This window comes from Triturus cristatus, chromosome 1_2 (genome assembly GCF_964204655.1).
Source record: "Triturus cristatus chromosome 1_2, aTriCri1.1, whole genome shotgun sequence".
Classification (NCBI taxonomy): domain Eukaryota; kingdom Metazoa; phylum Chordata; class Amphibia; order Caudata; family Salamandridae; genus Triturus; species Triturus cristatus.
In genome coordinates this window covers 504,903,033-504,917,795 of record NC_140580.1, presented here as the reverse complement: position 1 = coordinate 504,917,795, position 14,763 = coordinate 504,903,033, and the positions used below count along the sequence as shown (strand labels likewise).

At 45.5% G+C, this 14,763-nt stretch overlaps 1 protein-coding gene across 6 annotated transcripts in view; it reads left to right on the top strand.

Annotated features, from left to right (window-relative positions):
• The window catches only part of MKI67 (marker of proliferation Ki-67), a 132,124-nt gene extending 117,734 nt beyond the window's left edge, over positions 1–14,390 (top strand). For all 6 annotated transcript variants that reach the window (XM_085606222.1, XM_085606223.1, XM_085606220.1 and 3 more), the window contains one exon: positions 12,960–14,390. In XM_085606222.1, the coding sequence (XP_085462348.1) occupies positions 12,960–13,081 (122 nt within the window). In that variant the 3' untranslated portion in view covers positions 13,082–14,390. The remainder of the gene's footprint in view (positions 1–12,959) is intronic.
• The last annotated feature ends 373 nt before the right edge of the window (positions 14,391–14,763 follow it).

Here is a 14,763-nt window from a genome sequence, read left to right as displayed (position 1 = left end):
GAAATTTCCACACAGTGACCATCATAAGGTCTGCAACCTGTGCCTCTCGCCAGAACATGAGTCCAGCTGCCCAGCCTGCGCCTCTTTTCGATCAAAAAAGACTTTTCAAAATAGTCTGGTTCAACGACACATCATGGAGCAGAGATCAGCTCTGGAACCAGAAGACATCGAGGGTCCAGATGTCCCAGAAGAACATTCTGAAGATCTGGAAATTGTGCCCGAGGCAGAAGACTCGGACGACCCCATCACTCCTGGTCGACGAGTGTACTACTGCCCCTACCCCAGCCACACCACTGAAACAGAAGGCACTGGTCAAGATTTTGCCTGTTGGCCCCAGTCGTGACTGAAAACGCACTTCAGAGGGCCCGGCTCCGAAGAATAAAGACTAGCCTTCCGGTAGCTTGGGACCAAGCAAAACCGCACGTAATAGTCCCACCGAAACAACATTCTGCTCCGAAATAGTCTCCGAATGCTTCCACGCCCAAAGACAAACCGGCCTGAAAGCCTAAGGATCACACCTCTCCTCCGAAACCAAAACCTCCGGAACTGAAAAACAAGCCTAAGGATTCTACCTTGCCTCGTAAGGCCAAAGAGCAAAAAACTCAACAACTCTGCTCCGAACCGAAAAAAATCAGCGCCAAAAGTGGCTGTCGATTTGAGTACCTCTTTCATCTGGATCCTGTCGATCACAGACAAAAATCTACATTAACCCTAAAAGAGGACGTGTCACAGCTGTGCCATGCAAGAAGAGGAAGTTAGACACAGCACACGCCCCTCCAGTGCCTGTCAAGAAGGACTCTGCTACATCACCTATGCCTCCTTCTCCTGTACTTCCTTCTAACTCCCTTACTCTCCCTAAACCTGTTACACTACCTCTGCTTGTAACTTCTCCACCACATACACCACCACCTGATGATGACGACCTAGGGATAGGGGGAGACCCCAATGATCCGTTCACGGGTCCCGACGACACACCACAGGACGATTTGAATTACCCAGTAGATCTACCAGACCTCATAAGCCCTCAGCCATACCCAACAAAACCATCTCCCCCAGACAATAACTTCGGTTTTGGACAGTTGATCAATAGGGCTGCTGTTTTTCATGGTGTGACAATGCACTCATACACATCAGGGGAGGATTTCCTTTTAGATAAATTTGAACAGTCCCAAAAAACTGTACAAATATTACCAATGATCAAAGGGGTCATTAAACATGCCCCTGACTTATTCAAAGATCCCGTACGAGCCAGGATTCTTAATCCTAGGATCTATTTAAAAAATTTAAAAAAAACATGACGACCCAGCGTACATCAAAGGACAGCTGGCTCTCGATTCATTAGTAGTTACCAGTGCTAGGAAGAGCGCCAATTCACAAACCTCTGGGGATGCACCACCCCCGGATAAAGAATCCAAATTAATAGATGCATCTGGCAAGAGTAGTTGCGCAGGCAGGCAATCTATGGCGCATAGCTGACACCAAAGCACTGCTGGCTAGATATGATAGGGCCCATTATGACCAGCAGGAAACCCTATTGCAGCATTTTCCAGACCCATATAAAACTCAGGCAAACTAATAAACTCTTCAATTAAATGTGCCCTTGATTCAGCAGACACTGCCTCTAGGTCCATCAATGCCAGTGTATTGCTCAGACGACATGCCTGGCTACACATTTCAGGCTTTAAACAAGAGGTCCAAACAACCATTCTAAACCAGCCGTTCAACCAACTTTTTGGACCGGCTGTAGACGCTGCTCTTGAAAAGATGAAGACAGACTGCTAAGTCCATTGGAGCATTATAGTCTCTGCAAATGCGTGGCTCCTTTCGTAGCTCCTTTTATAGATGAGCCTCCAAAAACATGCCCCCCCCCCCCCCCCCCACACACATACCACCCAAGTGACGTCCAATGTCCACAGAACATCGGACACTTGTAAGACAGGAAGTTCTCTCACTGCTTCAAAAGCAGGCCATAGAGCCAGTCCCATTACTACATCAGGGAACAGGGGTTTAGTCCCTGTATTTCCTAATCCCCAAACAGCACGGGACTCTCGGCCAATACTCTACCTCAGACCCCTTGATCTGTACATACACTCAGATCATTTTCACATGATCACTCTCTAACAAGTGCTTCCACTACTCCAAAGAGACTTCCTTGCCACACTAGATCTCGAGGACTCCTACTTACACATTCCCATACATCCTGCTCACAGGAAGTATGTAAGGTTTGTAGTGGGTGGACAACACTATCAGTTCACGGTCCTTCCATTCGAAGTCACCACCGCTCCCAAAGTATTTACCAAATGTCTTGCAGTGGTAGCAGCACACCTTAAGACGACAACAAGTCCATGTCTTCCATATCTGGACGACTGGCCAATAAAAGCCAAATCATTCAACCAGTGTGTTCAACAATCCTCAAACCGTCCAAACACTACACAACTTGGGGTTCACAATCGACTATACCAAGTCTCAACTCCAACCCTCTTATGTACATCAATACCTAGGGGCCACAAATACTTCCACAGCTCTAGCTTATCCCAGTCCAGCCAGGATAGCCAGTATACAAGCTCATCAACAAATTTCAAGCCCAACACTCTCTCCCTGCCAGAGTGTTCATGCAACTCATAGGCATGATGGGATCTTTCATTTTTATTGTACTTTATGCAAGACATCAGGAGTTACAGGAATGTCTGGCACATCAGTGGAATCAGGCTCACGGACAACTCAGATCTGGTGTTGGTGGACGGCCGCTCACATCGCTCTCTGCAGTGGTGGAACACAACAAACTTATCCAAGGGCGGCCATTCCTCGAGCCTGTTCCACCGATGGTACTAACAGACGCATCACTCACAGGATGGGGAGCACACCTCAATCACACAACTCAAGACAAATGGACCACTCAACAAAAAGTGCTCCATAGCAATATTCCTAGCTTTGAAATCATTCCAAGTTCATGTACAGAACAAGGCTGTCCTAATCCGGACGGACAACATGACGGCCATGTATTACTTACGGAAACAAGGTGGCACACATTCTCTACAGCTGTCTCAGCTAGCACAGAACATTTGGAGGTGGGCCATCCCACAAAACATACACCTGCTTGCAGAACACCTTCCAGGAGTTCACAATCAGATTGCAGATATGTTAAGTCTACAGACACAACAGATTCACGAATGGGAACTACATCCGCAAGTTCTTCTACCATTTTTCCAAATGTGTGGCCAACCACACATAGATCCGTTTGCCACACACAAACGGAAAATGCCCAACCTTCGCTGCCAGGTTTCCACACCCGCTCTCAAAGGGCAATGCGATATGGATGAACTGGTCAGGCAGATTTGCATATGCTTTTCCACCACTCCCACTGATTCCACTAGTGGTACGCAGGCTCCGACAATCTCTAAAAATGATCCTAGTGGCTCTCACATGGGCATGCCAACCGTGGTTCACAACACTGTTGAAACTCTCACTAGTCCCACACCAAAAACTACACCTCTCCCCATCACTACTAACGCAGAACCATGGAGAGATAAGGCACCCCAATCCAACTCAAATGAATCTGGCGATCTGGCTCCTGAAGTCCTAGAATTCGGTTACCTTAACCTTCCACTGGACTGTATGAACATCATTAAAAAAAGCCAGGCGCCCTACCACCAGAGCTTGCGATGCAGCAAAATGGAAGAGATTTGCCATTTACTGCAGTAACAATCATATCGATCCACTGGATGCGTCCATCCAAAACATAATTTGCTACTTACTACACTTGCAAAGATGTTATTTAGCATACTCATCCATTCGCCTACATCTGGCAGCACTTGCTGCTTACTTACAAAACAGACAATACTTGTCACTTTTTAGGGTCACAGCAATTAAAGCCTTTATGGAGGGCCTTAAAAGGATCATTCCTCCCAGATTACCATCCTCTCCGGTATGGAATCTCAACATTGTACTTACTAGGCTCATGGGACCCTCGTTTGAACCTCTACACAAATGTGAACTTCAGTTCCTCACATGGAAAGTAGCTTTCCTTATTGCAATCACTTCTCTCAGAAGGGTGAGTGAGAACCAGGCTTTAACCATACAAGAACCCTTCTTACAAATACATCGTAACAAAGTGGTTCTCCGAACGAATCCAAAATTCCCTCCTAAAGTCAGCTCTGCATTTCATCTTAACCAATCAGTGGAGCTACTCTGGTTTTTTTAAAACCCAGACTCCATAGCAGAAAGCTCTCCACACGCTCTACTCAGAAGAGCCCTACTTTTATTACATTGACCGAACTAAATCCTTTCGCAAGACAAAACAATTGTTTGTAGCTTTCTCCCCACCTCATAAAGATAACCCACCTCATAAAGATAACCCTATCTCCAAACTTGGGATTGCACGGTGGATTGTTAAATGTATCCAAATATGCTACCAAAAGGCTAAACACACATTAACAGTTCCCCCTAGAGCGCATTCCACACACAATCTAGGGGCTTCCATGGCTTTCTTAGGGAACATTCTCCTAGAAGAAATTTGTAATTCAGCGACATGGTCTACCACACATACCTTCACTAAACACTATTGTGTTGACGTGCAAGCCAAGCAACAAGCTTCTGTAGGCCAAGCTGTTCTGAAAACTCTTTCAAACTACTGCAACCGATACAGGTGGCCACCGCTAGGGGAGACACTGCTGTACAGTCTATGCTAAGTGTGTGATCTGCAGCTCATATGCCTCAAACGGAAAATGCTACTTACTAGTATGCATCTGTTCTTGGCATGTAGAGCTGCAGATTCCCACACGTCCACCCACCTCCCCGGGACCTGTATCTGTTCCAGTTCTAACCAGGGCTTGGTTGTAAATTCAAGGTGATCAGTGTACTGCTATACAAAGTAATTCGGTGAACTAATATGGCCCCATTATGCGGTTCCTTTTTGTATTGTGCACATTCTTTCCTGGCCTATGTGTGTTCGCTTTTATGCTGGTCCCCTAATTTAATCTGTTAAATCTGATACTCTGTGGAGCAAATGCCAGTTTGGGTATACCCCTACCACCTGATCACTTTTGCATGTCCTGGTGGAGCTTCTGTTAATAACATTGGGATGGGGAGCATCTATGGGCATCTAATTACTTCGACCGATATGTTGGTAACTGCCCAGTTGTCAAGCATTTGACCTGCTCCGCTCCAGATGGTTTGAGACTTCATACCTTTGTTTGGCAATGTACTACATAAGTCATTGTTACCAGTTTGGTTTTGCTTTCTTTGCATGAGTTGCTGTACTTCCATGAGCACCTGCATTTCCATGATGTTGAAATTGAGTTTTATGACTTAATGGAAAAGTTCTGTATACCCTCCTACATCATTCCTAGTGGTATTCAAATGTATCTGATCATTAACTATCCTGTAAATTCAAGACCCGTGAGGATTCAATGACCAACTTCCTGGCAAGTGAGTGGCCAGTATAATAACTGTTTTTGAGCTTTTTGGGGGGCACCTCCAAATTCAGAATGGATCTCCATCTGATTATCTGGTGACTTTAAAAAAAAAAAAAAAAAAATTCACTTTCCCCAAAATCAAAATATTCCAGGATAGAGTTACAATAATAATACTCCTGGAATATTTAGTACAGAAATCACATTCATGAAGATGCAATTACACAAGCACATTATCACAATACATGAGTAAAGTGTCAACCACACCCAGGAGAAAACAACTTGTAGCTTGGCTATTGAAATAGGGTTTTGCAGCGTGAATCTTTCTGGATTCACTATGCTGTGCATTATTCCGCAATCTGGTGGTTGGTTCCGGATTCGTAGTCTTTCTTTTGTCTTTTTGGTTTTTTTGTAGCCCAGGTGGGCGTCTACGTCCCACCATTTGGTGTACTTCTCGTGACGTCTGCGTGCTTCCTGCAGAAGTCCCACCTTTGGGGCGCCATCTTCAGATTCTTTTTTCTGCTATTGGGTCTGGATCGTCAACGAGAAGCTCCAGAGTTTGAACGAAAAAAGAAGAGCACGAGTTTCATTGAAGAAAAATAAAGCAAAGACTACAGAGAGGAAGAACATAGAGCCGGGACGACTAAGAAGGAAGAGAACCTGAATCTTCGACGTCCAACGGAGAATGCGCACTCAGGAACTCTGAGCGCAGGAATGGACAAAACACCTTTTAAATTCTGCCGTAACTGCCACCACAAATACTCGCAGAATGACCAACATCCGGTCTGCAACCTTTGCCTGCCTATTGACCACGAGAGCAAGGACTGCAACGCCTGTTCCGCCTTCACGCCGAGGAGAGCTAACTACAACATGGAAGGCAAGGGTAAGGCCCCATCTCTGTACGACCTGGGCCTCTCCACCGACTAAGACAACATCGCCGAGGGACCTGATGACTTCATGGTCGCAGAGACAGATACAAAAACGTCTGACAAGGTAGGAGAGACGTCGAGCACAAAACCCCCGAAAGGGCCCCGAAAACCAGACACTGACCCTCGAAAACCAGAGTCTAAGTCCTCGAAAGGAACACTGGCGCTGAAAATTTCGACGACCTCTAATGGATCCAAGGACGAAAGGCACAGTGGATCCTTCGAGAAGGACTCCCAGGTGCCGAAGACCGCCAAAAAAAGAGGTTCGTCGAAACAGGCCCACGAGGATGGGCGTTCGACTACGAAGGACAAGGCCGCGTCGACGCAAGCTCCGTCAAAGACCAGCGCTCTACGCTGAACATGCCTCTGAAATGGAGAAGAAAAAGAGAAGGCTCGAGATGGAGAGCATCCTTCAGAGGCAGAAGGAGTTCGACGAGAAGATGAAGAGATTAGCAATCCCAACGAAACCGGCGACTGTTCTCGTCGAAGTCAAGGAGCAGGAAGAGTTCGACGCCGAAGAGCAGTCGAAAGCTCCTGAAGAAGGGGAAGAAGATCCTCCACTATGAGGGAGAACAGGAGGAGGAGGAGGAGCAGTCCATCTACGGCTCAGCACAGTCGACGACGCAAGAGCTGGAATGGCAGGACCTCGACGCCGAAAATCCAGAAGAGCCCGTGGAGACCTATCCTTCGAGGCCTTCGCCGCCAGATGATATTGGGGCGTACAACATGGTCGTCAAAAGCGCGGCAGCAGCTTTTGGCCTGAAACTAGAGGAGGAAAAACCGAAAGCAGATTTTCTACTCTAAACACTGCTACCCATCCAAACTAGGAGCCAGTTCCTCCCCATGCTCCAGAGTGTCATGAACCAAGGGAAAGAGGCGTTCAAGGACCCAGCAACATGCCGTTCCATCACGCCCAGAAAAGAAATACAAACACTCCTCACAGGGCCCTCCATATATCAAGGGATCTGTCACTGCTGACTTCATTATTGCATCCACAGCCAGAAAAAGGGCCAATGTCCCGGCGACCTCGGGGCCACCTCCTGACAAGGAGAGCAGAAGGATGGACCTCACTGGAAGGAAAATAGAGAGAAACGCTGCAATGCACTGGCGCATGGCGAACTCTAATGCGCTACTGAACAGGCACCAGTACCAACATTGGGACGAGATGGGGGACCTAATCAAGAATCTCCCCGAACAATACCAACAAAGGGCTTCCCATCTAGCGGAAGGGGGGAAGAATATAGCAAACTCATGCCTTAAGACCGCATTGGATGGGGCAGAGACGTCAAGCAGACTGATGGCGATAGGAATCACTGAAAGGAGGCAGGCCTGGCTCAGAATTTCAGGATTCAAACAAGAGGTCCAAAATGATATACTGAACACCCCTTTCAACGGAGAAACACTGTTCGGGGCACCAGTAAATGAGAAACTCACCCAACTCAAAGAGAATGAAACAGCAAGGTCCATGGGGGCCCTGCAATTCAGGGGGATGCGAAGAGGTACCCCGACTCGGAGACCTTACGGAAGGGAAGTAACCAGCCGGGAACGTCACACCAAACTTTCCAACAAGGCCAGCAAAGCGAGAGCCATGGCCAACAGGGGCAGCAGAAACAAAACTGTCAGTACCCGCCTCGAGGCCAGTCCTTTCGCAGTAGGGGGAACGGACGAGGACAAAGAGGGGGAGACCAACCCACCTCAAAGTGACTTCGCATGGAGAAGACTGCTCACCCACAAGATACCTCCGAGGGTGGAGCACAAAGAACAAAAGGAGGGGGGTACATGAACCAAACGCCTGCGAGCATGCAACACCAGTAGGCGGAAGACTGAGGCTTTTCCTTCAGGAATGGCAAAGAATAACTACAGACAAATGGATACTCAACATCATACAGTACGGATACTGCATAGAGTTGGAAAGGAGCCCTCCAAAGAGAAAACCAAAGAGAAGGGAACACTCGGAACTGGAGTTAGCACAACTCGCAGAGGAGGCACTACAGCTACTCCAAAAGGAGGCCGTAGAACCAGTACCATTCAAGGAGAGGAACAAAGGAGTGTACTCAAACTACTTCCTGGTACCAAAGGTGGACGAGACACTCTAAGACCCATCCTGGATCTACGGTTCCTAAACAAGTACGTAAGGACGCAAAAAATCAAAATGACATCTCTACAAGAACTACTCCCACAGATGGGAGACGGAGACTTCATGTCCACAGTGGATCTCAAAGACGCCTACCTGCACATCCCAATGAACAGGCAGCACAAAAAACGGTTAAGGTCCACAATCAACAAAGATCACTACCAATTCAGAACCCTGGTATTCGGGCTGAAGTCCGCACCAAGGGTTTTCACAAAATGCCTTGCAGCAGTAGCAGTGTACCTGCGGAGGGAAGGGATTCATGTGTATCCTTACCTCGACGACTGGCTAATAAAAGCAAGTTCACGCAAAAAATGCGAGGAACACGCACAGCGGGTCACAAGGACACTAACGAACCTGGGGTTCTCAATACACTGGGGGAAATCATCAATGAAACCAGAGCAGGTGAAGATATTCCTGGGGGCACAGATCAACACCATAGACAGATTGGTGATGCCTAGCAACAAGAGAACAATAGCCCTACTGAAGGAGACGCGCCTCTACCAGAAGAGGCAAGCTCTGACAGTGAGAACAGCGAGCAAGATCATGGGGATGATGGTGTCGTGCATTCACCTAGTCCCCAATGTACGCCTTCACATGAGACCATTCCAGTAATTGCTGCAACAGCAATGGTCACAGGCAAGCGGAAGTTGGGAGGATCTAGTGGTGGTTACGCACGCAGTGCAAGAGGAGATGGCATGGTGGAACAGGGAGAACATAACTATAGGAAAGCCCTTGACACCACCAAGCCCATCTGTGCCCATCCCCACGCCCAACTGTGACCATCACCACAGACTCATCCCAGATAGGATGGAGAGCACACATAAGAAGCTCTGAGTGAGGGGTCTGTGGACTCCAGCAGATGCTGTCAGACACATCAACTACCTGGAATTGAAGACCGTACTGCTAGCCCTGAAGGCCTTCCAGAGGCAGCTATACAACCAAAAAGTGTTGATACAGACTGACAATACTACAACAATGTTCTACATCAACAAGCAGGGAGGAACACAAGCGTTTCCCCTTTCCACTCTGGCACTGGAGATTTGGAGATTGGCCATACACCTACCAGGGAAGGACAATGTGGAAGCAGACTGGCTCAGCAGGCAGACCTCGGCATCCCACGAGTGGGAGCTCAATGGACAGGAAACGCAAAGGTATTCAAAAGGTGGGGTACACCGACAATATACCGGTTTGCAACACACCAGAATGCAAAATGCCGAAACTTCGCATCCAGACAACCAGAAAAACAATCCCAGGGGAATGCCCTATGGATAAGTTGGTCAAGGACATTTGCCTATGCTTTTCCACCAATACCACTGATACACAGGGTACTCAACAAGTGCAAGACCAGCAATATGACCCTGATCCTAGTGGCACCACAGTGGGCAAGACAGACATGGTACTCACAAATAGTGGAAATGGCACAGGGTCCTCAACACAAATTCGCAAAAAGAAAGGACTTGCTCTCCATGCAGAACGGAGAGGTTCTACACCCAGAGCCAGAGAGCCTCGGACTGGCGGCTTGGCCCTGAAGACCTAGAGTTCGCACACCTTAAATTACCTCAAAGCACTATGCGAGTGCTGTGGGAGGCAAGGAGACCAACAACACGGAAATGCTATGGGGAGAAATGGAAAAGGTTCACAATGTGGTGCAGCAAAAATAAACTGCAAAATAAATTGACAAGGGAATCAACTGTGCTTAGATACCTCACACACCTACTAAAGGCTAAACTATGCTCATCCTCAGTTAGGGTCCACCTAGCGGCGATCGTAGCTTACACACGAGGTGAGACGGGAGGAAGTTTCTTTACGTCACGAGTAGTAAAGAGATTCCTGGAAGGGGCAAAAAGAATAGCGCCACCCAAGAGTATGCCACCACCGGCATGGAACCTCAACTTAGTCCTTACGGAACTTATGAAGGCACCCTTTGAGCCCATCCACAAGGCCTCGCTACAAATGCGGACAATGAAAACAGCCTTTCTGGTGGCAATAACATCACTACGTAGAGTAAGCGAACTACAAGCGCTAACGCTGCAAGAACCGTACATCCAAATACACAAGGACAGAGTCGTAATGAGAACTGACCCACACTTCATGCAAAAGGTGGTGTCGGCATTCCATATGAACCAGACAATTCAAATACCAAGTTTCTTTCAGAACCCAGCAACAAGCGCAGAAAGGGCACTGCACACTCTAGACGCTAGAAGGGCGGTGATGCACTACATCGAGAGAACCAAGGAGCACAGGAAAACCAAGCAGTTTTTTGTGTCCTTCGCAACGAGCTTCCTGGGTAGACCAGTGACAAAGAACCATCGCACGATGGATCGCACTAACGATACAATTCTGCCAAACAGGCAGGGCAAGAGCTATCGGAGGGGCCACGGGCCCACTCCACAAGGAAGGGAGCAACAATTGCCTTTCTGGCAAACACACCCATTCAAGACATATGCCTGGCGGCAACATGGGCTTCAGTGCACACGTTCACTAAGCACTACTGCATGGATATACAGATGAACAAGGAAGCACAAGTAGGACAGAAGGTGCTTCAACATATATTCAACGGCCAACGCTCATCTTCCACCCAGCCGCCACAAAGATAACAAACCGCTACAAAATCTATGCACAGCATAGTGAATCCAGAAAGATTCAGGCTGCAAAACGAATAGTTTCTTACCTGTCAGTGTAGTTTTGCAGCTTGAAGATCTTTCTGCATTCACTAGCGAACCCACCCACCTACGCCAGGAAGACTAGGCAGGAGAAAGGTGGAAGGACAAAGAATGAAAGAACAAGAAAATACTGAAAGGATATATCCAAGGGAAATTACTAGAACGCCTAGGGTTAAAAAAAAAAAAGAGCGAAAGGGGAAAAAAGAACCCGAAGATGGCGCCCCAAAGGTGGGACTTTCCGCAGGAAGCACGCCGACGTCACGAAGTACACCAAATGGTGGGACGTCGACGCCCACCTGGGCTACAAAGAAGAAAAAAAAGACAAAAGAGACTACGAATCCGGACCCAACCACCAGATCGCGGAATAATGCACAGCATAGTGAATCCAGAAAGATATTCAAGCTGCAAAACTACACCGACTGGTAAACTATTCGTTATGCAGTCATGTACAGCTGCCTGAGAAAGCGCTCAATATCATTAGAAAGTCAGGTGGACCATTGAGGATGAAGTGCTGTGAAATGGAAGAACTACCTGCAGTGGTGCCATAAGAATAATTTCTATCAACATATCCCATGAGACTTATAGTAAGACCCCTCAACCAACTATTGGATTTTATTGCCTTCTGCAGCATTAAAGTGTTTCTCAGCTGCAGTTTATTCAAAGGTAGCCCACATAAGGTAGTTAACAAGATTCAGACTATTTGTGGAAGGCATCAAAACATTCTTCAGCACTACAAGAACTTGAAACTGGTAATATGGGTGCAGAGGGCTGCATGAAGGAACCATGTGATCCAATGCATGAGTCGTCCCTCACATTTATAACATTAAAGACTGCCTTAGTCCCATATTGTTTCTCTGGAGAGTAAATTACTAGTACTCATGGTGCAAGAGCCAGACCGATCTGTAGACAATGGTATCTGGTTATCTGTTGATGTACTATATACAGGAGAGTCAAAAAATCCGTAAAATGTATTCAGTTTTTCATGGGACATTCGCTGCTGGCCTTAGGAGCAGCAAGTGAATAGTACAAACAATAGAACTTAGTGGAGTGAGTTTGCTCTTACTTCTAGTCTCCTTGTGCCCATCAAATAAGAGTTTACACTGGTATTCATGGCAAACATCTTGGTAGAGGTCATGTACAGGGCAGCTGCATAGTCTCCAGAACACTTGACTGCCACATAAAAGGAAGTAGCTGTGGGCCAATCTCATCCTCCACTCACTTCCCCCAGCCCCCCTTCAGAAGCAGTAATACCCCTGTGCAATCTGTGCAAAGCCTGTGCATCTAAACCACTTCGTGCTGCAAAAGAAACCAATTCACTGTAATCGTTTCCTACCTAGAGTAAAATGTTCCCACTCTTACTTTTGGACCCAACCTTCAGATGATGGGAGTATGCACAGCATGAGTCTTTGTTCAGCGTGAACTGTCGCTTAAAATGACTTCAATCGTGCCAAGTTTTTTCTTCTTTATTTAAATGGATGAACTGAAGAGAAATAGTTACTGGCATACTAAAAACCCATGGTAAAGTAAGAGGTTTGAGACCACTAGATTTTGGTAATGGGGGCAGTCCTAGGTGAGACGGTAATTAGCTGCTCTTCAATAAATAGGTCGAGGGGGAAACGCTAGAGATGGGCGATAAGAAACCTCTTACATAGCTGTTCTGTGGAAATTCTTTTCACCTCAGACCTGCCTTGCACTGAATAAAGTAATGAATAAAGTAATCTGTATGACTATATAAAACTTGCTGTGTCAGTTTAATGATGCAATGTGAATCAGCGCTCACCTTTAACGTAATGCATTGATCTTTGTTTCATTCATTTTTTTCCAGAAGTTGGTGATACATTATTAAAAACAAGAGGACTGAGAAAAGAGAAGCGACGGCCGTCCAATGAAAGAAAAGTTACCCCTGATGTTGAAATGAAGAGAACCAGAGCAAGAACAAGAAAATAGACTCCTGTTTGCCTTTTCTGTAAATTAATATGTGCACTTATTGAAGGCAGACTTGCAATTTGTCTGATTCTATTCCTAGACAGTCTGAGGTATGGAAGGGACACGGGCCTATCACTCTTAAGCTTTTTTCCCCACTTGGGTCATATGCTTCAATTGCAAAAGTGTAAATATTTTCCATTGTTTTAATTTTATTCTAATAGTGTTTTAGGTAGGACGTGAAAGCCAGCATTATTTTAACAAATTTGCTGCTTGTATGCAAAAAATTTAAGTAGATGCCAGTCATTAAATTTTGTAAATTATGATTTGTTCTGTGACATTTTTTCCTTTCTTTTTAAGCTAAAAGTAAATTGGGAACACTTGCAAGCATTTTTATTGCTAATTGGAGCGATCACCAACTTTAACAATGGTGACAAAACATGACGTTCCTATCCGAAAGGGACATTTTGAGTTTTAACAAGGGTCTATTTCTCAGATTTTTGAGCAAGTTGAAACTTCATTCTGAAATGGTGCTGTCCGGTTCCTTGACTCAATGTAACTTTCAATCAAAATGTATTCTACAGTTATGCGAAATATTCTATGCTCCTGCTTGTATGTGTTCATTTCCAAGGGTCGTCCTTATTTATTTTAAAGCGGGTTACAGTTTAGACCACCCATATTTTAAAAGGCTACCTGGGCTAGTGGCTCAAATCTTAATTTTAGAAGTCCTTAATTTTGAGACGGTGGTGGAACTAACGATGCATTTCTTCACGTCTTTTACAAAATGTACAGCCGCGATTTTACAATATCTGTATGGAAGTAACCAGTTGGTGATGGTGTTATCCTTTGTGACAAATGTGTGTGTGTGTGTGGCTGCCATTGAAATGGGGCTGCGGCCCTGTTCAATATTTGTACCAAAATATTTTTTTTTTTAACTAAACTTAAGGATTGTACATTGTGTATATATTTGTGTTGCTAGTTGACTTGTGGAAAAGTATCCTTTTGGTACCTTCTAGTTACGGAAAGCATAACCAACAATGTTTGTTTTTTTCTTCTCCCCTATAACTTAATTTTTAAATCGGTGTTTTTTCATGTGGAAATTATTCAAAACTGATAAATTGGGGTCATGGTGAAATTGGTGGGTTGGCACATAAGCAGTTTAAAAATTACTTTGAACTGTTAAAAGTGGTTGCCAGTTATGGAAGAGTTATACATTTACACAGGTCGCCATGTTATTGCTGATGCAGCAAATTTATTTTTCCTTTATGTAGTGTATTTTTCACACTGCCTGTTGGTTTTTGCTCAGTAATTAAAAATTAGTCAACGTAAAAAAGCCACTCTGTCCAGTTAATACCTCAAGCTTCTTTAATTTTTCAAATGTTTTTTTTACTGTTGGTTTTAGTGTTTACTCTAGTATTATTTCACAGTGAAGCTTTACCCTATTTCAGACTCATTATTTTGACTGTTTTCTGGGTTCAGCCAGACTTCATTTGACCCGGTAATAAACCCCAACCAGTTTAGCAGATGTAGTTTGTTCTTTAATGTATGCTCAAGACAAACCTCTCTCCTGCTCTTCAATGTATAATATTTGGCTCTGAGGGGATAAAGCTTTATGTGCATATTCTGGGCAAATGCTGCAGAGGAGTATCTTTAAGTTGTACAACCTCTCATGTGAGTTGTTCTATGATTCATCTGAGCAGGTGCTT